This window comes from Ochotona princeps, chromosome 3 (genome assembly GCF_030435755.1).
Source record: "Ochotona princeps isolate mOchPri1 chromosome 3, mOchPri1.hap1, whole genome shotgun sequence".
In the NCBI taxonomy this organism is placed as follows: domain Eukaryota; kingdom Metazoa; phylum Chordata; class Mammalia; order Lagomorpha; family Ochotonidae; genus Ochotona; species Ochotona princeps.
Genome location: NC_080834.1, coordinates 79,798,091 through 79,823,989, shown reverse-complemented (window position 1 = coordinate 79,823,989; position 25,899 = coordinate 79,798,091). Strand labels below are relative to the sequence as shown.

General features: G+C 42.1%; 1 protein-coding gene across 9 annotated transcripts in view; it reads left to right on the top strand.

Annotated features, from left to right (window-relative positions):
• Positions 1-25,899, top strand: part of ZBTB20 (zinc finger and BTB domain containing 20) — a 770,381-nt gene that overhangs the window by 723,015 nt on the left and 21,467 nt on the right. For all 9 annotated transcript variants that reach the window (XM_058661912.1, XM_058661911.1, XM_058661910.1 and 6 more), the window contains 2 exons: positions 7,188-7,350; positions 7,758-7,945. In XM_058661912.1, the coding sequence (XP_058517895.1) occupies positions 7,340-7,350; positions 7,758-7,945 (199 nt within the window). In that variant the 5' untranslated portion in view covers positions 7,188-7,339. The remainder of the gene's footprint in view (positions 1-7,187; positions 7,351-7,757; positions 7,946-25,899) is intronic.

Here is a 25,899-nt window from a genome sequence, read left to right as displayed (position 1 = left end):
AGCTCTTATTGGGTTCAAGTCCCAGCTCTGCTCTCCATTTCAGCATCCTGCTGATGCATACTCTGGGAGATAGCAAATAATGATTCAACTACTTGTATTCATAATACAATGATTGAGTTCCTTGTTCGTGACATCAGTCTAGCCCAGCAATGGGCTGTTCAAAGTTGATAGCAATTGGGCCATTAACTAATGCATATGTCTCTCTCTCACACACACACACATACACACACAGTCTCTCTTGCTTCTCCTTTCTTCACTCCTCCCTCTCTCTTCTGCTTTCTCCCTTCTCCTTTCTCTCATCTCTAAAATTTTCAAGAAATAACTTATTTTTTAAATATATAGTTCCTTTAGAATGTACTCATTCTAGAAACTTGCTTATAATACTATCTTCCTTTTACCCTTAAATTCAAGTACAAGAAGTATGATAGAAATCCCTGTATCTTAATAGTTTTCTGATTTTCTCAACACAGAGTAACCATGCAGAATAACTTTTCAAAGTTTCTGTATTCTGTGAGAGGGAGGAAGCCTTCTTACTTTTACCTTCCAGTGCTGCAGAGAACCTGGATCCAGAAATCAGGACCAGGAAGCCTCCCAGTAAGCATCTGATTCTGCCACAGGGATTCTCTCACCTGCGCAGAATGGCAGTGGCTGCTGTTATTTCTCAGTGGATGGAGAGAATGGTCCTGGAGAACGAACAGATTGGGATATAATCCTCACAGTCTCTATTATTCAAAACTCGGTTACTTTCTATATAAAAGAGAAATAATAAAAACCTGCCAGGATATTTGGGTAGAAAAATCAACAAGGGGGATGTAGCACAAAGCTGTGAACTGTTGGCAAGAGCACATCCCTTCCTATGGGTTGATATTACTCCCGGCCTGGGCTCAAGGCTCGGGGTAGAAGTGGGTGGAAGTGTTGTATTTAAACACCCCCACACTGTCTACACAACCATGCTCAGCAGTTAGGCCTACTTACTCAGTTTGTTGTGATAATTAACTGAGATGATGTGTAGACAATGGCTGGCACTGCCCTCCATCATCTAAAATTTACTGAGCTTTGACTATGTGCCAGGCACTGTTCTAGGTACCAGCAAAAGAAAAGTCCCTGCGCTTCTGCACAGTTTTCTTGCTTTATATATGGGCAAATCCCACATAAGGAAGCCAAGGAGAAAACTGATTTGGTTTGAAGTTAAAGGAAGGAAAGAAGGTAAGACATGGGCTAGGCACGCTGATGAGCCTTGCCAGTCTTCCTCACCCTCATTAAACCCCAGCCCCCTGCCCTGATGTGTGACCCAGGAGACCAACCCCTGGGTCCCGCCCCCTTGTCCTCTGGATTCCTTCTGCGTGTGGCCAAAAGGAGAGGCAATAAAGGGAGGAGAGAACTCAGGCTATTTTGTGTAGTCTTTTCCAAATCCCAAGTTTGGATTTAGAAAACTCCAACCCTCAACTAAACCCTTCAGGGTCATTTGTTTCAGGCTGACATCCGCCTTGTGCTGTTGCCTGCTGCTTCACATTGCTTAAAGGGTCCCTTTACCTCATGTGGACCTCTGAATACAATCTTATGCTTAAACACTCTCTGATGAAAACCTTTGTGAGTGTTGTCTGTTTCTCGCCAGGATCCTGCCTGATACAACGGGAAAAAATACACTGGAAAACATTCTAATTTAGCCATGCCAAGAAGGTTAAAAAAAAAACATGAAACGATTGAAAGAATAAAATGCTTTAATCATGAAAACATTTTGACTTGGTGTGAGAACATTAGGCCAAGTAGTGAAAGAATAAATTGAAAGGAAATATGATAGGCTAGAATGCCATAGGTTGGTTTCAGTGAATAGAACAGAATGCTATGGCTCGATGGGCTTCTATAGGCCAAGTGCAGCTTGCTTGACCCTCTGCTTGGAGGAGCTCTTGGAATAACTGCAGTAGTAAGAAGCCTGTGAACAGAAAGAGGATGTTGGGAGGATAATGTGGTGAGAGCAGCGTGTTGAGGACAGATTGCTTAGTAACATTCTTTCTGCCTTTGCTGCAGGAACATTCCATTGCCCCTGTCCGTAAATGTAGATATTAAGAAAGGCAACTGAAATAATACAAGTGTCTTGTTGTCTCTAACATGATGAAAACAAGAAATGCCATCTTTGAAAGGCGGGAAGGGGTGTCATAATGAAGCGCTTCCTCTATGCCAGCTCCAAGCTAGGTACTGTTCCTCACCCACCTGGGAGGCCAGAATTATTATCCCAATTTTAATGAGGGGGAAAATGGAAACATAGGGGTCAGAGATGCTGGGTGATATGTCTAGGTCAGTAGAGATGAGTTCTCTCCCCTGCTCAGACCTTCTCCTGAGTCTTTTCCTTGTGTTGTTGGGGAGGAGGGTGAGAAAACAGCACTCCACAAAGACTGGGGAGGCGTTACTGATGTAAATGATTATGATGTAGTGACTGCATAATTAGTTATCTAAAGGGGATTCTGATTAATTCTTTCTTCTGTAACTGGGATTACAAGGGGAAGGTGTGTTGAAGCGCAGGGTAGCAGCCCAGTGAGGAGATAAAACGGGGAGAACGGGGGCCCAGCACTGTAGCCTAGCTGCTAAAGTCCTCATCTTGCAAGCACCAGCATCCCATATGGGAACCAGTTCTAATCCCTGCGACCCTGCTTCCCATTCAGTTCCCTGCTTGTGGTCTGGGAAGGTGGTCAAAGACAGCCCTTTGGACCCTGCACTCACATGGGAGACCCGAAAGAGGCTCTGGGCTCCTGGCTTCAGATTGGTTCAGCTCTGGCCATTACGGCTGCTTGGGGAGTGAATCATGGGATGGAAGATCTTTCTCTCTGTCTCTCCTTCGTTCTGTATATCTGACTTTCCAATAAAAGTAAAATAAATCTTTTTTAAAAACAAATGAGTAGAAGGGGAAAGGACACTCTCCTCTGATAAGACACCCGCTCCCCACCCTGCCTCCCTGAGACAGATAAGAGCTCACACTAGGACGCGTTGTCCTCCCTGCATATGCGCACTATGCAGCAAGGAGTGTAAATCCATATATCAAACACCACTGACCTGGTTCATTTCCATGTGCTTCCCATATTTAATACCTACCATCTCATCAATATGCTTGAATGCACATTTCTTTCTACATACAATATGCTCTGGATAGGAAAGTGCAAACATCTTCCACAGGTGTTCTCACCGCTAGTTTTCAGCCCCAAACTTGTTGCTAAGGCCAGCATCCTGAGAGTTAAAGATCAGAAGGTTCTGCTGGCTAACTCAGCTGCCAGTCACCTCAAAAAGCCTTCCTGGTTCCTGAAGCAATTTTTTTTTCTCATAACAGAAATGTTTGCAGTGAGGACATGAAAATGTTTTTGTTCTCTTTGGACAGTCGGGAGATGTTCTGTCAGAATGTCAGCACTGACCCTTGAAAGGCGACTGCCTGAGGCCACACACTTCTTTCTTTCTTTCGTCCTCTCTCTTTCTCTCTGTCTCTTTCCCTTTTTATTTTTTTGAATGCAGAACTGCACCAATGTGGCGGGAGGAAGTGCACAATGATTGGTCTGTTCCTCTGTGGAAGTGTGCAGGGTACACCCAGTTTGCTTTGCATATATTTACGAAACATCTGCCCTTTTCTTGTTCTTAAGTCCTTCCCCCTCACCAGCCCCCTTTCCCCTTTTCCCTGCTTTCTCTCTTTGTTGTTGTTGGCTGGTCTAACTTTTTCATTGGACCTTTCATTTTCCGGTTGAGGGGCGACTTCATCAGAGTGTATAATTTTAACAGCAAAAGAGTAAAAGAGGAGAGAGAGAGAGAGAGAGAGAGAAGAGAGGAGAGAAGAGAAAGCAAGCAAGCACTCTGAAAAGAAAGAGACTAAGAGGCCAGAGCTTGGCAACCAACCTTTGGCATGGTGACCAGGAGGAAGGTTCTGGTCTGGTCGGGAGCTTGCCTCTCTGGAAGGCTGCCTGGAGTCAGCCGGTATACTGCTGCCCTCTAAAGGCTCTGGGGAATAGTGCACAGCCACAGAGGCTTGGAGAGCTCTGCCCTCTGTGTGCCATGTTTACAGAATTCTTTCTGTACAACCAAAGAAGGAATTTTCACTTAATTACCACAAGGCTTATTTCGTTTCTCCTTCACAAACTATGCACGGCAACAAAGGGGTCAAGTAGCAGCACCTGTGTGTGTCCAGCATCGACTGCTGCCATGTCTTAGGCTTTCTCAGCTCCAGAGAAAGGAATCTATAAGCACTATTAGGGAAGGTGAGATGGGGAAATGGATTGCTTCTAAGGGCAGGGGGTAGCTCTCTGTTATCTGTGCAACTGGGTAGCTGCCCATGGGATGAGGATGAGTAAAGTGATAACAGGCAAATGAGGGGGCAGCACCAATAACTGCACTGCGAACATTCTCCAAAAGTAATCCCTAAGACAACAACCAGGGGAGAGTCCTGCGAGATGTCAGGTACATGGCAAGAGCACACGTAGGAAGGGATGCAGTGACAACACGGTGAAGAACAGTGTAATTTTTTGCAATAAATTTTTAAAGAAGATTAATATTGGTGTTTTGGTCATGTGCACTTATGTGACAGACCCTTTGATTGACTTTGAAAAGCACTAAAACTAGCCATGAAGTAAGTGTTGTGATAAAAAGTGGATTATGCTGCTGTTTAGGACATTTGGGGTGCCTGCATACCATATCAGCGTGCCTGGTTCAAGTTGCAGCTGCTTCATGCCTCCAATCCAGCATCCTGCTAATGCACGTAGGAGGCAGCAGATAATGACCCAAAGTACTTGAGTTCCTGCTACCCATGTAGGTGACCCAGCTGGAGTTCTGGCCTCAGGTTTTGGCCTAGTCTAGACCCAGTTTATTGCAGGCATTTGGCGAGTAAATTAGCAGATGGAAGATCACATGTATTATTCTCTCTCTCTCTCTGCCTGCCTTTAAAGTGAGTAAATAAATCTTGTATAACACAAAACTAGCCTGGCACCTAACTGTAAGTGTAAGTGTTAGCAATACATTTTTCCCCAAAGGATATCTGTTCTTACTCTTTTGTCCCTATCTTTAACTGAATAATGAGGATCAGCCCAGCCAACCTGAGCAAAATATTCCTATTCCTATTCCTATTCCTATTCAGTGCTTTTCCTGGAGTGAAAGAAAAGTTGCAAGTTGAGGTAGATTTGTCTGCTGCATAAAGAGTGGAAAACTGAATTTCTCCCTTTACATTTCATCAATAAGTGATTAATGAGTGGCAGATTTGTCCATGCTTAAAAGTATTGACAGTAAACTTTGGAGGGTAGCACAGGCTTGTTATATTCCCTATACCAAATTGGTTCATGATAGGCACAAAATACTTACTTGTTATATACCGATGTGGATAAATAATGGGGGAAAGAAGCAGGTAATAATGAATAAACTCAGGGAATATAAGAAAAAACCAAGGCATTTCCTTCTCATCAGAGAGCTTAGAGTCTCGGAAGGGACAAACACACAAAGAACCTTTACTGAAAAAAAATGTATTGAATATTATAAGATTAGCAAAAAGTGGCGATTTCAGAGAATGAGATGGAAAAAGTTCAGAGATCCAGAGGGAGAGAATAGGGGAAGGAGAGAAGTCTTATTTGATAGACTGGAATCAAGACACAAAGTGGAGACAATTAGCCCATGTAAAGGATAAGTGATTTCAACAGATAGCAATGGGAGAAAGGAGTGTACAAAGCAAGAGAAATATGTCAAGCAAAGATGGAGAGGCAGGGATACAGACTTCCAAGGTGTTGCAGAAATATCTGAGGTCTGAGAAGCCAGGAAGGCCAACCTACGAATCATGTGAGGTAAGAGCTAACATGGAACTGACCCAGAGTGTCAGCTTTACATAGCCATCTCGGGTTTAGTGACTGCAAAGAAGCAGGATTAGACGAGTCATGGAGGGTGGAGAGTCAGTAAGCTGTAGCCTGGACCAAGTGTAGCAAGGTGGCTGCAGTGAAATTGGAAAAGAAGCACTGTGAATAAAACTAGGATGGGAGCCTAAGTGTGAGAACTTTTGAGAAATTATCTATAAAGGAGAGAAAGGTTCATAATGACCCTGATGTTTTTAACTTGGTGGCTGATAGCTGTGAACGAAATAGGAACCTGAGGGGCAGCCTTGCTTTTCATGGAAGGGAAGAGTTATGCTGTGCAGACTGTGTTCTGCAATATTTCCTTAAATGGAAAACCAGGATCACAGGTCCCAAGGGTCCATGCACTCACCCACGGTTTAGGGGTTAATCCCCGCAGTCACTCCTACAACAAACAGTTGGTGAGGCGTTGTCATTTGTTGCTCCTCTTGTATTGGCTTCCTCCATACTGAAAAAGATGCCTGAAAGCGCCTCTCTGTTCTAATCTTTTCCATGCCATTTCTGCCTCCTGCCCTCTGAAGAAACAGATTTGATTTCACAACCTGTTGGACCAAAAACACAGCATACTAATCATAACACCATATTCTGCGAGGGCAGATTTCACTACCCGATACAACAAATTTCAATACAAAATCTTCTGTCTAACAAGTCCAATGCCATGCTCATAGAAACAAGGGAAATGTGGAAACAAATTTACTTACAACAAATTAGGTAACACACATAATCTTCTAACACACACACGTGCATGCACAAAGCTTTTCTGGTCACTGTCCACATCATGATAGAAAAGGGCACAAGGCCAAGGAAATTGGGAAAATGTTCAGGAACTAATGATCCTATTTGGCAGGGGTCTATGGTGCATGTGGTATAAGCTAACCATTTATTAATTTATTGTCAATTGCATTGTGTGGGGGAGAAGAGTCCTGAGCTGACCCACATCCTATTCCTCACCCTACTGAACAGCTAGTAACAATTTCTTTCTAAATCCCTTTACCAATCTTTTTCACACCCAAACAGCCAAGCAGACCTTTAAATTCCAGGATGATACCACAAATCAAAAAAAAAAAAAAAAACAGGATAAGAAAAACATAGAGGGTCTCTATGTGACAGCTTCCCCATTTCTCTACTAGAAGTCTAAGCATGAACCTCCGTCACTATCCCTCTCACCTGTCCAACCTTCAAACTTGTGATTTGAAAATATGTGTTGCTGTAACATAAAACCAAATAACAACAACAAAGTTGAATGTTCTGTGTTGTATTTCATGAATAGAAACATAAACCTGGAAGGAAATTAAGAGCTTCTAATCCAAGCCCTTTATTTTACAGATGAGGAAACTGAAGCCCAGAGAGGTGAAGTGAGGTGCCCAAGGCCACACTGCAAGTTAGAGGCACAGCTAGTACAGTAGCTCAAGTCTCCTGACTCCCAGTCCAGTGCTCCTCCATTACTCCACGGGTCCTGTCTCTAAGCTTCCTGACAAATGCTAGAACGGTAAACCTCCACTAGTATTTTTCCAGGCCATGTTAAAACTCTTTGGGGGTGGGGGGAAGGATGCTTTCTTGGATAATGTCAACCATACGTAGCTCAAGCTGTCTGAAGTTCTGGGACAGGGTCTTTTTATGCAGCCAACAGAGTCCAAATGTGGTGCTTTTTGCTTGGCCCATATGCTTTCATGTGTTCCCAGTTAGGCCAGTACTTGGGGTGGGGCGGGAGGGAGAGGAATGAAAAAAAAAAAAAAAAAAAACAAGAATCAGCTTGTTTTAAAACAGGGGACATACTGGACTCCCTCCCATCCCCCCTCAGGAAAAAAAAAATCAAGTTATCTTTAACAGATTCTAAAAATGCCTTTTCCCAAATCTGCAGTCAGTTCCTTCAAAGGGCCCTTTGTTTATTTTCAGGAAGAAACCCAAGACAGCTGAAAACCAGAAGGCATCTGAGGAGAATGAGATTACTCAGCCGGGTGGATCCAGCGCCAAGCCGGGCCTTCCCTGCCTGAACTTTGAAGCTGTTTTGTCTCCAGACCCAGCCCTCATCCACTCAACACATTCACTGACAAACTCTCACGCTCACACCGGGTCATCTGATTGTGAGTACACCAAAAGGTGGCGGTGTCTTCGGCAGGGCTTGGATCAGTACTCGCCCCTGGGCTCTGGCTTTTCTGTATTCAGAGAAAGCTGTCTGTATTTGGTCTTCTAAAGTAGCCAGAAGTAATGTGCCACCATTTTGATCCAGCCAACATCCCTAGATGTGTGGAGCCAGCGTCTTTTTTTTTTTTTTTTTAAGCCAGGTGGCCAGCCATTTGCCCTCAAAAGGCTGATTAATTGCATGAAACACATTTGCTTTCGGAGCATAAACTCAGAAAAAAGAAGTTGTATTACTGCTTTCTCATTATTCCTGATCTGAATAACGGCCCTTCCACTGTTACTGCCTGGAACAGCCAAATACAGAGCGCGGCAGGCCAGTGAAACACAAGGAAATGGCCATTCTGAGATTACATAACACAAGTCAGATTTGCATTAGTTATTGGAGACTCATGTCGCTTGGCTGGATTTCTGTCTTTCCAGTTTTTAATTTATTTTGAAGTGGTTAAAGGATAGCATAAATTTACAGAAGAGAAGAGAATGGGTTCCAAGAATTCAAAAGCCACCCAGACCTTACATAGCCAATGAGAATTCAGGTTAAAAATATTTTTTAATTAAAAAAACTGCCTAAAGGCTAAATTTGGAAATGGGCAACTTAATGAGATCGTCACTATTGAAATCACTCCTTTACTATTTATTTTTGTCATCTTCTCACTAATCTGGGGGTTACTTCTTCAAATTCTATTTTAAGAAAGTTGGTAAATTACATTGTAGATTTTTTCCCCTCTTTCCAAAACATGCATAACCCAGTACTTCGCATGTGTTGACATGAGAAAGAATGAAATATTACTAGGGGATCCAATCAAAGAATATTCTCTTTAATCTGAAGATTCCCAGCAACTCTTCTAAACTGATCTCCATAAAGGTTGTCTGGAAATAAGCCAAGAGCTGGCATATACTTCCTTAGAATGAGTAAGGGAAGGAAATTTTATTTCACAAAAAGATTTCATTTATCCCATCTACAAGATAAGAAATATTAATTAGGAAATGAGATTCTACATTTCCTACTGTTATCTTTTTGACAGAAGAAATAGAAAATTCTGCAAAGCAGGCAAGGGGTGAATAGATTTTAGAGAGTCTGTTCTCTATTAGCTTTTAGCCTAATAGTCTCTGGATAAAAGGAGAAGACCTAGGGATGGGGTGAGGGTGAAGAGAGCCTGTTCTACCTGGGGTTGGCAAGAGACTTCACTCCAGCTGTTACTAGAAAATGAACAGAGAAGTAATGAGATCCAGATCTCCATGGCTTTGGGGCTCAGAAGCAGGGATCGTGCCCTGTGTAGCATCTTGGACTTTCTTGCTTGGCAGTCTCCGGCCTAATGGTAATTACAGGAAGACTTGAAGAACAGGATGGCACGGTGCCCACAGACATGTGCCTGCTGTCCCCCACCTGCCAGGAAGGTGGCCCACTCCTGTGGTGCAAGGCCTGGAGCTTCTGCATGCAGACCGTCCTTGTCTGGCTTTTGGCCATATCTTATGGGAAAGAGCACATAGAATGGCCTTACCCTAGAAGTCTTCCGTGACACCAGAATGAATGCTTTGCTGAATAGAAAAGGCATTGAGCTTTCTTTATTACACATTATTGTAAGCCTCCTCTGGTTAAGCCTTGGCATTAGCATGGCTCATGTTTAAGCTAACAGTACAAATATGGTGTCCTTATCCAGTTCCTTGGTGACCTTGAGGAAGCCGGTGGGTCAGAACTCAGTGGCATATCTGATTGCAGGGAGGTTACCAGGTTGGGAGGAGAAGCCTCCTCTCCAGCTGTTATTAAGATGTGTGAGTCTCCTGTGCTCCAACCTGTTGTGTAAATTCATTATACTTTCTCCAAATATATTTGGATTATAGTTTGTCCTGATTTGAGCCTACTCTCAGAAGAAACTTGTTTTTAGGAAAGATTCACAGAAATCTGTCCATTTGGAAATTGCTTGAGAGAAGACAGGAAAGAGGTTTATTTTAAGCTGTTAAATTTTTTGGATGCTCTTGCATTCAAGAGGGTTTTTCTTTTGTTTTGTTTTGTTGTTTTTTCTTTTCTTTGTTACTTTCAAATGTCATTCTTACCATAGATTAATTTAAAAGCCTAATTTCTTTAAGGTAAAATATTCCATTTCTATTTAGAACTAACAGATTTGGGGCATTTAAAAATAGTGCCCTTGACTTGTTAGTCTCTTTAACTTCAGCAACATTCCACCAGTGTGTGGTGTTCCAAGCTTTCACAAGTGCCGAATTTTTATAGCACTTTTTTTTGTTTGTCGTGTGTTTCGCAAAATTATTCATAGTCGTCCGTTAATGCCAGTTTCCTGTCAGTCAGTATGATTCTTCCCAATTTGCAGATGAGAAAACTGAGAAAATTGACACCTAGATAGATGAATGACTTGCTCACCGTGAACTCATTTAGGTACTGAGGGATGTTTCTGGATTTGCTCTCCCTGTGAGCAGCCAGAATTCTGTTCCAAGCCCAAAGATGGCATTCCTGGCTCTAAACAGACATCTTGAAAATGTGCAACTCCTCATATTGGTGACTTGGTTGTAAAACACAAGGAATAAATCATCCCCATAAAAGAAAAGTCAGCTCTGCGTGAGAGCTGGTAAGGGTGGGTAACCCACATACAAAGGATATGGCTATGTTTTAGAGCAGAGAGCACGAGTCTGACCCGTTAAGTTCTGATCTGATGATTTCACAGGCTGAGTTGCTTCGAAATTGGCAAAAGCCACCCGAAATCTGGAAAACAAGGACTAGAGTCTAGGTACGCATCCCTTTGTGAGATGATGGGCTTCCAATTGCTGCTAAAAGCTGTGCTGCTTCACGGTGCACCCACTAACAGAATTCCTTTTAGCAATATTTCCCCGTTACTGCCTAGCTTGTCACTTCTTTGCCATCTCCAGAAATCTAAAGCAGACAAATTCAGATGATGCTAATGGAAGGTATTAAGATGAGTTTCGGGACACAAAGGGTACAAACACCGTAGGTATTTGACAGAACAGTTACGTGCAGAGCAGGCTGAGTGTACACCAAGCCAAGCTGTGCCTTTAAAGGCTTCTGCAGGACTGAACCAAGTCAGTAGAGCAGATGAAGCGCTCCATATTGAAAACCTGCCTTGACAACTATCAAGCTGTAGCACATCACAGTTGTATCCATGTGATAGACGCAACCAGAAATTTGACATACATATTCCTTCCATTTTGTTTCCCCCTACAAATTAGCGTCTCAGCAAAAGGAGGGACCCTCCCCGCTTTGGTGGTCCTCTCTGCTTGTAATTGGAGCTCGTCCTGTTGGGATGCCGTCCTTGGGTTAGAAGCTGATAACTGTGGTTATTCACCTTCTTCTCATGTTTTGCACCAGCCTCATCTGACTGTCTCATTTTTGTGTCCTTGCCAAGATGCACTTACACATTAACAGTTTTTATTTATTTTTAATTTAACCTTTACACGTTACCAAACTGTCGTGTGGGTGGGTATAACTTTAGCTCTGGAGGTAGTGTGACGCTGCTGGGCCGACTCCTCTTAAGGAGATGGGTGGGCTTCTTCTTCTCCATCTCTTGCCATCCACCTTCATCAGCCTCACCCCACTGTACCCCTTACCCCTCCAACTGTTCATTTCACCCCTCCAAGTACCTGTGATTAAAATTGCTTTTAGTACACTTGGCTCATTTTAAACTTTTAAGCATTTTTTTTTTTTTTGGGAGAACAAAACAAAGAGGATTTTTTATGGCAAACTCCATTAATGCCACATTAAGGCTGACATTTTAATTACCCCAAAGTCAGGAAATGCAAAGTTCAGGTTCCCACAGCAACAGAAACTGTCCCCTTGAGTGCCGGCATCACAGCAGGTTCTTTCATTCCCTGATTACACAACACAGGGCATGGGGACATTGTTTTTCTCCACATATGTGGAAAGGAGCACGGCTTTTATCCTTTGTTTGCTTCCTTTAACTACAGTTGAGGACATGGGTCTTTAGCCTTCCTCCCCAAACCATCGATATGTATTCTCCTAGAACGGAAGACTATTATAGCTCTACATGTGCACACGGACAGAATTAAAGTTGCTGTGGGAACATTAACTCTGATTTCCGGACTTCCGTGCCAGTCACATTTAAACCATAATGTTGTAATTTTTGGCATGTAATAAATGTGCATTTCATGTACACAGACAGAAAGAAGCATAAAATGTATTTTAAAGAGCAATTAATTACTAACTTTGTGATTAAAAAACATTTGGTGCGTGTTTCTTCCCATTCAGCATCAGCTGCTGGTCTTAGCCAGGCCTAATAGATGACATACTGTGTCTCATCCTGTATCTCAGACGTACTTACTGTATGTTCCTGTTCTTTTAGATAATTAATTCCCTTAGTGAAGCTGTAGGGGGAAAACAAAATGGAAAGAATATGCAAGCATGTAAATAGGGTGATGGATATTTGGAAGGATATGATTCATTTCTGCAAATAAACCTTAGTCCCTGAAAAAGAGCCAGAAATCTGCGAAGTGAGTATGGACCACGGCTCCTGGCCGCTTTAGAGCAACTGGTTCTGGAGCCCTAAGAGCAATCTGAAAATACCTGTCTCCTTAAATCCCAGGCATGCACACCGGAGGAGTGAATTTCAAATCATGAGAGCTTTGTAGGCTGAAGACTTAAAAAGTTGTTTGAGTCCTTAACAACTTTTTAGTTTCTTTGAAAACTGGAACAAAGAGGTGATTGGGGGATAGGTAAGATGTGGGCTTTGCCGAAGAACCTGTGTCTCAGTAGTACTTTTTTCCCCTTCTTTTCCATTTGCATCTGGCTGACCTGTTTATGTTAGAGAAAGAAAGGTTTTCAAAGTGTTTAAATGAGTTTGGGAGTGTAAGGAATTAGTAACAGCACTCTGTATGCCATGTTCAAAAATGTAAATGCTTGAATGGCTAGTGTAAACCGAGTGCAGTAACAGTCCTACCAAAGGGCTGGGTAGCTTATAGTCTTAAGCTCTTAGGAGGAACACTCAATGAAGAGCCTGTTTGTTTCTTCTCTCTGCTGTCATGCGTTCCTTTTGGTTCTGTTTGCTTGCAGATGCTATTTCACCTTTAAAAAAAGTACTTGAGTGTTACAGGGCTCTGATTTGCTTTCACTTGAGCTGTCTGTACGTGTGAATGTGTGTCTGTATGAGTGAAAACTGTTCAAGTGAATTTGAAGGTCTCTTTGGCAAATGTGACTGCATGTTCAGAAAGTTTCCAATCAGAAAGCTGATTCAGGATAAAACCTTCCAAAAACTTCCCAAGGCACCTGTTCACATGAAAAGATTGGATTTCTGTTGAAGGTGCTCAGAAGGCAGCATTTCACACTGAAGATCTCTGTCTGGTGTGCCAAAAAATGAAAAACATTTTGGCCCTCATAAAAACCTTCATAAATGTTCAAAATGTATAATCAAACAAAAACTTCATTTGGATTCAGATGCATGTATCCCAGCAGATGTGTCTAAACTCACTGGAATCCCACAGGAGCAGCTGAACTGGATTTTGGTATGTCTTGATAACTGAAAGAGTTATTCTTAGTCTTTGGAAGGACAAAAATGGTCCATCTGTGAAGAGCAGTAATAGAGACATGGCAAAAAAAAAAAAAAAAAAAAAAAACCAGCATCCTCTGAAAGAGTTTATTTATGGAATTTAGGACAAGTTGGACAATCCTGAAAACATTTTGGGGTCACACTAATTTGCAGAAGAAACATAGCCAGAGTAGGGTGGAATAACAACCACCAGCAGTTGCTGTCCTGTGACTTGCTATTAATTTTCTAATCAATTCTCTGTCAGTTAAGCAGCACAAAGGCCATGTTCGGTGTAACTAAGAACTCTTCCTGCCTCCAACATGTCCAGCATTCCTCTGTGTTCTGCCAGAAATTATGTATTTATCTTCTCGTTGCTAATAGTTCTTTTCTTACCAAATTATTAACCAAATATCGCTCATACCTATCAAGTTAGAATTTCATTTTCTTAAAGATAGGCTTTCCCTTTTCAAAAAGTTGCTTTCTGCCTCTAAGTTAATTGACACAGAATCTCTTTGGAATATTTTGGATTTTTATTACCATTTATACTTTCATATTTAGAGATTTTAATGCTTTGTCTAGTGCTTTCACATCACAAGGGCAGGTTTTATTTTTTCTCTAATTTCCTGGAGTATTTTGAGAGGTTCCAAATATACTCAGTAATACCCTAATAATATTTTTTAAAAGCATAGTTGTTGAAGTTTTGTACCTTAATCTGCCTGATTCTGTAAAATTGGCCCTCTTTTTATAACGTTTGTCCTTTCCCTACAATGCTAATTTAATTGGGTATCTTCCAGAGTCACTTAAGACAATCTTTTCTCATAGTCACTCTTATTTCACTCTTCCATTCAGTCGTTGAATATTGTCAACTGTTGACTCTGTGTACTCAGCCTTCATCTGGGATTAAAGACGAAGATGTGAACATGATCCCCTCAGCTTAGAACTCACAATGTTCCTACTTTCTTCCCTAAACACTTGACAAAACCTCCGAGCGGGTCAATAAAAATGTAGCATTAAAGTATTCAATTCTGAAAACAAATCCTATGGAACTCCTACTGAAGGAGCTTGTGGCAGGGCAGGACTCCACGGGAAAACCAAATGGGTCAGGAGGAGTGGTCGCGTGGATGCAAGAGAAGAGTGAGGGAAGGCATAAGTAAGAGTAGCAGAATCAGGGGAGACAGGAAGAGGTTTGTGTTTTCAGAAAACAGAATAGTTCAGCTATGATGCAGAAGTCCCTTCACACTTTACCTCACGTCAGCCATGGGACAATTAGTAATTGGGTAGTGTTGCTGTCTGTATAATTCTTTTTTTTTTTATTTTATTACAAAGTCAGATATACACAGAGGAGAGACAGAGAGGAAGATCTTCCATCCGATGATTCACTCCCCAAGTGAGCCGCGACGGGCCGGTGCTGTGCCGATCCGATGCAGGGAACCAGGAGCCTCTTCCAGGTCTCCCACGCGGGTGCAGGGTCCCAATGCATTAGGCCGTCTTCAACTGCTTTCCCAGGCCACAACCAGGGAGCTGGATGGGAAGTGGAGCTGCCAGGATTAGAACCGGCGCCCATATGGGCTCCTGGCGTGTTCAAGGCGAGGAGTTTAGCCGCTAGGCCACGCCGCCGGGTCCTGTTTATATAATTCTTACAGCTGGACTTTATGTCCCCTTAAAAAACATTTGCTTTCCAAATAAATAACAAAGCAAAACACGCACCTGTTTTCTAATGGGCAAGCTGCCTTTCACACTATACAGTGAGTAAAAGCAGGAAAATATTCCAAGGAAGCCAGTGATGATTCAGATCAACAAATTTGAAAATCGCTTTTTCTTGGAGAGAAAGGTCCATGCCTGGAATCACAGAGTCAGCTGTGAGTGTCATGCTGGAGCTCTATCACTGAATCTTGGCCTCCACAGACCCAGGCAGTCTGTCTCTCCTGTGAGATCCTTCTAGGTCCCTGGATGAATCTGACTTCCTTGTCCACTGCCTCAGTTGCCATAGGCCATGTGCACACACACTGTACCAACCTGCTTATGATTGTCCACATGTAATGGTGTGTGGGAGAGGGTTCTGTTCTTCTGCTTGCCCTCTAGAATCTCCAGCTAATAGTGTATATTTGATTCTTATCTGCAGCTGCTAGTGACAGATATGTGCCTTCTCAGTTTGTGGCAAATTTCATTACATCAAATTAGTGAGTCTTCCATCTGTCATGGGTTCTCATTTACTGACTTTAGATGATAATAATAATAATAATAATAATAATAATAATAAAGATTGCATGCACTACTGCCTTAGGAGATGGATCATTTGAGATCACCAGAGAACATGAATGAGGAATCTAAGGACTTCCTTGCCTTTTCAGGTCAGGTGCTTCCACCAGTCCTCTCACAGCAGGTGCCATTTCAAATCCCATATTACCTCTTTAGCACAATAGCACTTCGTGCTATTTAGCTTTTCTTCTGCCTCAGCATTTCTTTATTCTAACAAATGTGTAGTTATTGAAATTTTTATTGACATTCAAAGAGATTAAAGGCTACCTGATCTAAAGGCATGCTTGTACAAATGAAGAAACTGAGCCTCAAAGAGGACAAGTGTTTTACCAAAAGGTTCCCAGCAAACCAAACTGTACAGCCCCAAACAAACTCTGTTCTACGTGCTGCCTGTCTCTGAGAGAACTTAGGTTTTCTGAATGGAAGTGAGTCAGGACTATTCATCCATCCGCTTACTGAATTCTCTCAGCATGGAACAGCACAGCTAAGTGGTGTGCAGGATGCAGTTTTATCACCAGGAACCTTGTGTTCTGAGACTTAAGATCTCCTGGAGAAGATCAGAAGCATTCACAAACAGCTGCCATGAATGGTGGTTTCAGATGCTGCTGCACATACGGGACCCACTGGAGCCCTGACTCACCTACTTGGTAGAATAAATAGAGGACATCACACATGCCTGGTGTTGTGTTGAGATCCATGGAGGGGGCTCAAATGCATAGACAGGACCTGCTGCAGAGACTTATAGCACTCTGTACATGTCCTCGAGGCACCATTTTCTTAGTAAAATTGCTGGACTTTACAGCCCACTTCACAGTAGCATCTAGTGAAGTGTACCAAACAAGGTTCCATCTAAGAATTTTTGAAGGCTGAATAGATTTTCACTGGAGGTAAGGCGTTTGGGTAAGATATGAGAGATTTACACCTGGTGCAGAGCCATGGACGAATTTTAAAAAGGGGCTGCCATAATCAAGGCTTTGCTTTGGAAAGATCTAATTTGGCAGCAAATGTGTGAAGAATGAACGAATGCAAGAGCAGGTGACAGGAGAAAAGAGCGAGCCCAGGACACCTTGTCAGCAGTTCACACTATTGATCACCTGGGAGACTAGTGATGGGAGGAATGGCAGTAGCTAAATTCCACACCTTCTGCAGATGAGGGTGAACAGTTCTGGGAGCTGGCAGAAAAGAGAAGGGAAATCCACTTCAAAAAGAAGTGAGGATAGTAAGCTACGTGATCAGAGAAATAGTATTCAGTTCCATTTTATGGAATGCTAAGTATGAAATACCAGGGTTATTTCCAGTGGAGATAATTAGCATTGATTTATAATTATGGGACTAAAATACAGCAAGAACTTTTGAAACTAGGACTAGCAAACACTTTAGACAAGAAGCCACTGCTTAAGCCAGAATTGTAGTTAAACACTGAAGAAAACTTTAAGAGCAAAAAAAAAAAAAAAAGAATAGAGATGTCTGAGGTATGCTGACATTGAGAGATAAAATGACCAAGGAATTCTTAAAATAGGAACAAAAACAGTTTTTCTAGGTCTTTCTCTATTTTTTCTCAACATTGCTTTTCCTTCTTCTTAGCTAATAAGAACTAATATTTTGCAAGAATTGATTCAAGTCTTCATATATATTCACTCAGTTTTTTGTGCTCAAGAACCTTTGAACAATAAGCAGAGGATAGATATCATATATCTTGAGCACCTAAATCTTCAATAACAGACAGGTTCATTTCAAAATATAACCCTGTTTAGAAGGCCACGTTCTGAGGATTTCTTTTATGGTAAGCCCAGGTCAAGCAGCCTTATAGTTACAACAGTCCTATTTGTTGTTCTCAGGTCCTCCTTCATTGTCACAAGATATGACATATGAACCACAAGTTCATTTATATTTGTGGCTTTTTAAAAAAGTTATTAACAGACTAAGTTGCTTTCTTTGCTAGTTTAAGATATTCCAAAGGCTATTGCCATCTGGACACGTGGTGTTTGATATTACTTCTGCTTATAGTCATCTGGAACCAACTAAATCAAATGTTACTTTGTTCTTCTATTAAATTACCTGTGCAACTAAATGAGAAAATAATGTCTTCACTACTGGAAATTAAATAAGAAACCACATAGAAGAATTTTGAATATAGGTCTTTATAATTTTACAAGGCAGAGCAATTTTATAGTTGATGTCTGAGTGGACCTTGAAGAGATTTTTTCCTTTCTTTTCTGATCCTGAGTTTCCTCCTGCTCTGTAGCTTGGGTCATGTTGTCAGTTTTTTTACCCATATTTTATTCAGTTAAACAAGGGTAATTAGAATCTTGAAAAAAAAAGTTTATAGTGTTACAGAGATTGTTAAGCAGGAGAAACTGAGTTCACTAGCAACTCCCTGCAGTCCTGCTTACACTGTCCACAACTCTCTGTCCCCTTCCATGCATTGGAAGACTGCAGGTTTTGCCAGGTGGCTAAGGATAATCAATGTGGCTGCAACCCCATGATGACCTTTAGTTCATGTAAGTTCATGATAAAAAAAATTACCATAGCTGACACTCCCACCCCCATCAAGCATCTGATACCATGACATTTCCAATATTTCAAAAAGGGAAAGAAAATAGGTGATACTTAAGCCCTACTCCAAACTGTAATCCCTTTGAGTAGTCAAATATTTTAGGAGTTATTTATTTGAAAGGCAGAGTCACACAGAGAGGGAGAGACAGAGATACATATCTTCCATTCACTAGTTCACTCCCCCAAGGTTGCTAAAGGCTGATTTGGGCCAATCTGAAGCCAGGCATCAGAGGCTTCTTCCTGGTATTCCATATAGGTATAAAGGCCCAAGCACTTGGACCCCCTCCACTGCTTTCCCAGATGCATTATCAGGGAGTTACATTGGAAGGGGAACACCTAGAACTCGTCAGGACTCAAACTAGTGCCCACATGAGATGCCTGTGCTACAAGCAGCAGCTTGACCATGCTACAGTGCTGGCCATTGAAGAGTCAATGAAACTCCTCCCCACATAGCAATCCCTATGTCTCCAGTTCATATGAAGGGATGGCCCTGAAAGTTGCTGAGCCCAGCTCTCTTTTGAACATGCTCTCACTCTTTGTCTAATATGCAGTTTTGCTCCACATTCAAATCTTGCTTGGCTGCTGACCTTGTCCTGTATCTCATTCTTGACTCCCTTGTTGGAATTTGAGACACACCGTGATATCGCTACATATAGTTAGTATAAGACAGGAAGCAATAAAAATACAAATCAATAAAATTAACTAAATTAATTTCATCATTTATTTATTTATAGTTACTTCCTTTCTTGTATAACTCCTTTCTGTCTCTTGGCCTCATTTCTTAACCAAGTATTTCAACATAGAGGAGATAGGAAATAAAGGAACATATAAATTTGAGATACAAAGTAAGTGCAGATTTTGAACTTAAACCCTCAGAAGTTAAGACACTCTACAGCTACCTATCCTTTCCTCAGAGAAATACTGTGGGTCTTGACTGTGCAGATTTGTGCGGGTTTGTTTTCGTTTTTTCCCAAGTCTGAGAAAGCCTTTAGAAATCTGGCTTGTTCTACTTTATCCTTGACCTAGAGAAACGGAGAGAAGTTCTGGAATTCCTGAAGCTAACTCTGTGTCCCTGGGATTCCTGCTGAGCTGCTCTCTCAGGTGGGCCTGATTGTTTTGGAGCAGGAGTCAGGTAGAGGGGTTCGGCTACACAACTGGGCCTCCCTCTTGGAGTGTAAGGACCTCTAGGGAAGATACAGATGCACACACTCATGCCTGTGGGTGTGTCCTGGGACACAGGTGTAGAGCTTTTGTTAGCCTGAAGTCAGAGAAGTTAAGAGAGAAAAGAAAAAGAGTTGCTTCCCAGGGACATTTCTCAGTCAGAAACTGCCTCAAACTTCTAAAAATGAACAAGTGAGAGGGGCCTTGTGTGAATATCTGAATTCAGGATTATTGCTAATGCCCTCTAGCTCCCCCAATAGACCTGCCAGGCTGGGGCAAAAGGGTAATGGACTTCTATGGTTATTTATTTCTTGAGCATGTTGATAATGAGCTAACATTTGGACCATATATTGTCCAGAAAATGTTTTCTCATCCCCATGATATAGTTATTTGCTCTTTTTAACATGAACTTCAGCCTCTGAATGCATTTTATGTGCCTTTAATTAGCCTTCCATGCTTCCATTTGCTCATATGCATAACGAGAATAAGTATAGTGCCTATCTCACAGGATTATTATGAGGATCAGAGGGAAAACTAGATGGAAAACTCCTAAAACACATCAGATCAACAGTCGGCACTCTGGTAAATTTGAACATCAGTTACAGTTTATGTGCTTTAAATGATGCAGCAAATACAGACTAAAATTGATGCAGCATACATGGCAGTTGTAGCAGGTGCCCCGTGCTTCCCCTGAGAATGACTGAGACTCACAAGCCTTCCAGCTGTGGGAGGAAGTGGGTACACAGCAGTTGGCCTCTCCACTGCTGGGAGAGCCACGCCCCTCCTCTTGTGCCTTCCTGGAGTCCAGCCTGGCTAGATGCAAAGACCCCTCTGTGATCTTTCTACCTTTTCGGGTTCCCTCATTGGGTTTTTTTTTTTTCCTAAAATGGAAGAGGATTAATATTTGTAAGCATCACTCTTTGTCAAATGTATTATCTTGTATCATCGGTACAGAATGTACCATTGTACAGATAAGGAAACTGGTTGTAAGATACGCACACATTCTGAATTTTTACTTCTTGGAATAGGGAAAAAATAGAATGTTATTAATAATGTCATATCAACCTGTGAAGCTCCAGCTCATTCTGACAAGCATTCTAAGTCGTAGAAGATCGTCACTGGATCAGGAATGGACTTTGTGCTATCACAGTTCAGGTTGTACCATAGAATCTGCATGCAGCCCCTGCACACACCCTTGGCAGCCACTTTCCAGCCCCAATACCCAGGGAGAGCAAGACATTAAGTTCTTCAAAGGGGGCAAACTGCTGTGTTGCCGCAGCAGAGAGCTCTTTTGGAAGAGAAGTACAGGTAAAAAAATGCTCCTTTTCTCTTCCTGAAAGAAACTCGGCCTGATGGATTGAAATTGGAATGCAGGGTCCAGCTAGCAAAGTAAACGTGTTTTGCTACAGAGGAAGATTGCCCTTAATCACCCAGCTCACTTCTCGTCTCCTATTCTAAAGCATTTGGTGGTAGTCGGAATGGGAAAAAAATGCAGTCAAAGAAATTCAGTGAGACTTGTTAGCTCATTGCACTGAAAGAACCTTTCAGGTTCTGTGTGTCCTGTCAGTGTGGAGACAATTTTGAACATTTGCTTCTCTTAACTCCTAAGCGCTGTTGCTGCTGCAGATAGAATTCCAGCCACACGTGGGTATGGAACTTGATCTAGATGTCTCCTGTAATGGTTGTAGATCAAAAGCCAAACAACACTGTGCCGCAAGCCTACGTAAATCCCAAGTCAGAGCTTTAAAATCATAACTTACTGAGTCATGATTTCAGCATCTCTTATGCAGTGCTCTTTAAATCGCATGTCCATGGCTAATCAGCAAAATCCTAAGAAGCAAATTAGATGGTACAATATTTACAGAAAAAATACATGTAGCCTGAAAAGTAACCATCTTCAGGGTTACAGTCAGCCTCCTCCCCCAAAATGGTAGCAGTTGCAATCTTAACTCTCAACATTGTAGCTAAGGGAGAACTGATTGCAAGTCTGAGAGAGAGAATGAGGGAGCAAGAGAGAGTTGATTTAAAACAAAACTTCTTGTGGAAGAGGTCAGGACATTCAAGAAATGTTTGAGAAGGATTCTGAAGAAGTTCCAGGTAAGCTAAGTTACTCCTCTTCCTCAAATAAGAGTTTAATAGTTTAAAGCAGTTTAAATATGAACTGCGTATTTTTGGCCAGGCAGAAGAGTTTGTGAGGGCAGAGACCCTGGGTGTCTTTCTACTGCTGAGTCCTTTATACCCAACAAAGGCTTAACCAGACAAGAAACTCAGCAGATCTCATTGAATAAGTGGGTGTGATGAGGAGACTGAGCAAAAATGAAGGTAGAAGGCCCCTGTGAGCATTTTGCACATTTGCAGGAGTTGGGGTCCTGAACTTCCTACCTGATCCTCCTGGCTTTCGTTCGGCAGGCGTACAAAACAACACGCAGCACAGAGAACCGAGAGTTTCTGCTGGGGAAACATAATTGCTTGCTGTTGGATGTGGGCTGCTACATGTTTTGAGTCTAATAGCAATATGGCAGGGTCATGGTCAACTCTGTAGTATAATCTGGTGCCTGTTTTTGATAGCTATCGTGGAAATAGATCATTATTTTCAAGATGCTCAAGCAATTAGGCGAAAGCTCCAGTAAACCTTAAAATAGCAAGGAAAAAGGGTTTCTTCCCTGCTCCTCCCGGGACAGCGTCGTCCTGCACAGTTTTCTGCAGTCCCACACCCGCCTCCTGGCTGCCTCTTTTCCAGGTCTAATCTTTACCTAGGGAATACAGCATGTGACTGGCAGTTAGCAAGGAGACAGGTCTTAAGAATTCCAGCCCCACCCCCAACACACACACAAGTGCTCCCAAGCTCTTGTGGGAACAGCATGATTTGATCAGCAGCAGACAGAGCTGGCCCAGGGAAACAGGAGCTTGGCATAGATTCTTGGTGCCCTCCTTCTGGAAGGGCCCTCGAGAGATTTTCCTCAGGCCCACTCCCATCAGATGGGAGAAGGATGTGTAGAAAATAAATTTTTGGCTGAATGATTCAAGGATTAAATAAATGAGCGCTGAGTTCACTCCTAAAGTCCCCACCATCCCACAGGATGGGACGGCTACCTTTGAAGTTCCTCTGTTTTCCAGGGCATGGTTTTGTGTGTGTGCTCGGCATTCGAACATGGTTGCCGTCTGCTGTCAGTGCATAGAACTGAGGAAGGATAGCCGTGGGTAGGAGGAGACCAGTGGGGGAAGAAAAAGAGACACTGAAAAGGAACTCACAATCGCCTTTGTGTTGCAGGCCAGGTTTCAGAACCTCAGCCGTGTATTTCAAGTACAAAACCCCCATGTGTTTTGGACCACAGCAGACACTGGCACATCAGATAAGGCTTATACTGTGTGGTGTATAGCCCCAGAGCCTCAACGAGTTCTAGATGTGAAATTGGAGCAAATAGAGCAGAGTCTACGAGAAGAGGCTTAGGGGAAAATGCAAGCAGGAGGTTCTGAAGATGCATGTCTTCGGGGCGACACTGATTCTAAAACGGATCTGCTAAATTAATGAGTGGGAAAATACTCTAAATCCCAGGAACTCAAAAATCTTTAGAGGGAATGAGACACTTCTCTGTGCATGCTCAGTACACTGTGATCCTTTCATACAATCTCAGGGTGAAAGTGACCTGGCTATTGTGCATTGTTGCGGATCAAACCGATGATTACAAGTTACAGATTGCTGTACTAGAGGCATGGGTGGGTGGTCCTTATAAACAGAAAAGGCTTTTAAGCAAAGCCAGTAAGACAGTGGATCATCCCGGGAAGGCAGTGAATAGCCCAGGGAGCTTCCTCATGTCCCAGATATTATCTACATAAATTGTTGGTTATGGCACACAACCATGTTGATAATTTATGGACCGAAATGACACGCCAGCAAGCCGTAACTAAGCTGCGGGTGATCACTAGTAGAAAAAAAAATTACTGTAGTCCAAGTTCACTCTTGAAAAAGGTTAGTTAGGCGGTTACGTGTGTGACTTTGGAAGGCAGTTTTGTGACTGTTTATTCACTACTAGTGTCTAGCTCAAGTTGGAAAAACTGGCAAGGTAGGGAGGCAGAAATCCTTTAACAAGGAAAGAGACTCATCAGAGATGTATATAATTGTAAATTTAGAGGCAGCAACGGTCCTAGACATGCAGGAAGATCACTGTAGGGAGCATGAAGTGATTGCTGAGTGGTGTGTCACACTCAGCACCTAGGAGTGATCAAAACAGTAAATATTTGTTGGCTGTGAGAGCTCAAGCCTTGACTGCTGTCTCCCATCAGGGACAAGTCATCCTCAACCTGACTCAATCACAATTAGAGAATTAGTAATGCTTTAAATCCATCTTGTGTAGATTCTCTTCCTGCAGCTCTGTGTGCCTCCCCATTCTGTTTGTCCTTCCAGCATTCCTGTGAAGCATAAGCATCTCTGTTTGACAGGGAGCTAACCAGTCCACAAGGGGTAGCTACATCCTTTGTCTTCAAAGTGAGATTGATTATCCTTAAACTGGCCCACCTTACTGTATCCTTCTCCACATTGTCTCGATTTTCACAGCCAAATGACTTATTTTCTCATTCTCATTAATTTTTTCAGATAAAAACAGAATCTAATAAATATCCCATGGAGGTATTTGGTGTTTTCTTTTTTTCCCAAGAGAAAATGAACACCTTTTCTTCTCTACTCTTTTTCTTTCTCACTCATATTCTCTTTCTTTTTTTCTCTCAAGGCAGATAGCCCAATCCCATGCCAATTTTCAAATGAAAAGGGCTCATTCTAATAGCTGAATCACAGTGTCTATATTGAAGAAACAGCCTTTTAAATTCATGTCTGGACCCTGAATAAGCTACTTTTGGTTATAAACTTTAACAGTTTGACTTGAAGGTTTTAAATAGTACTAATATGTAATTTGGTTGTGAGTTCAGCAATAATTTTTTAAAAGATTTGTTTTATTTTTTTTATTGGAAAGTCAGACATACAGAGAGAAGGAGAGGCAGAGAGGAAGATCTTCTGTCCCATGATTCACTCCCCAAGTGGCCTCAAGAGCCAGAGCTGAGCTGAGCCAAAGCCAGGAGCCAGGAACCTCCTCCCGGTCCCTGACGTGGGTGTAGGGTCCCAAGGCCTTGGGCCATCCTCAGTTGCCTTCCGATGCCACAAGCAGGGAGCTGGATGAGAAGCAGCACCCCCAGAAAACCAACCAGGGCCCACATGGGACTACGGTGCTTGCAAGGCGAGGACCCCAGCAGCTAGGCCACTGCGCTGGGCCCAGCAATAAATTTATACGCAGTATGTGAAAGGCCAAAGAGTAAACCAGTGTCTCCTCTCTGGTAACCTGCACTAAATATTGCATATTTACTTTGTAAATGAGGACACCCAGTGGCCACCAGGTGAAAATATTCCAAACAATCTGACAAAGCAAATATAAATACCCATTATCCACACTGGTTGACAGATGTCTCTGCAACATCTGTTGCCAAGTGATTCAGCTCTCCCAGATCATGCAGGAGTGATAGGAATTTGATCTGATTGTTTTTAGGGATATCGCAGGTTGGTCATCTTTTCTCACTCTTGGTTACAGCGTGTGATTTGACTTTTGGTTCCACTGAATCCTCAGAATAAAAAGACCCATGGAACTGTGTCTTGGGGAAAACCGAATCAGAGGGATGGGGACATTCTGGTGCATGTTAAGATCAGAAACAAATGAGTGTTGTTTGTGGGAGGTAGTGAATATATCAAAATCAATTCTCTTAGACCTTAAATTCAAATTGAAAATAGAGCTATGAATATTCCTTAGTGACGGGGTGAGGATGTGAGATAATAAAGGACAGGGAAAAGAGTGTTATCTGGAAGTTCAGGGGCTGGGAAGATCCTGTGGGCACCAGGATGCACAGGCACACTTCAAGGAAAACACAAGGGAACTTTAAAAGGTTCATGGGAATATGAAATTAAAAGGTAGATAGTTTGGGTTCCAAAAATTTTGAAATCTATACATACAGATATTCTTCAAAAAGTTAATGGACATGTGTATTATGAAAAAAAAGATGCATGAGTTTCAAAGCTGTTAACAAAATAAACTGAGCTTTTAATCTCATGTTTCCACATACTGTTTAGAGTATCCTCACATGTGTTGTGAAATTTCCTTTTATTGTGAACATGAAGGTGCACAATTGGTGAGGAAATGAGGGATCCAGTTACATGCATTTGTCTTTACAGTTACAGTTATAACAAGGTAAGCTGTAAACCCTCAGGAGACTGAGAGTCTTCTTCTAGAGATAAGACAAGAAAGAAAGGAGAAAAGAATGGAGACAGGCATGCACTCTGAAGGACTAAATTGTATGGCTCCTGTGTAGGAAGTACAGATTTAGTCTTCAACATTCAGACACAAGAAAAATTTTCTTAGTGTTCTAAAGAAAAGTAA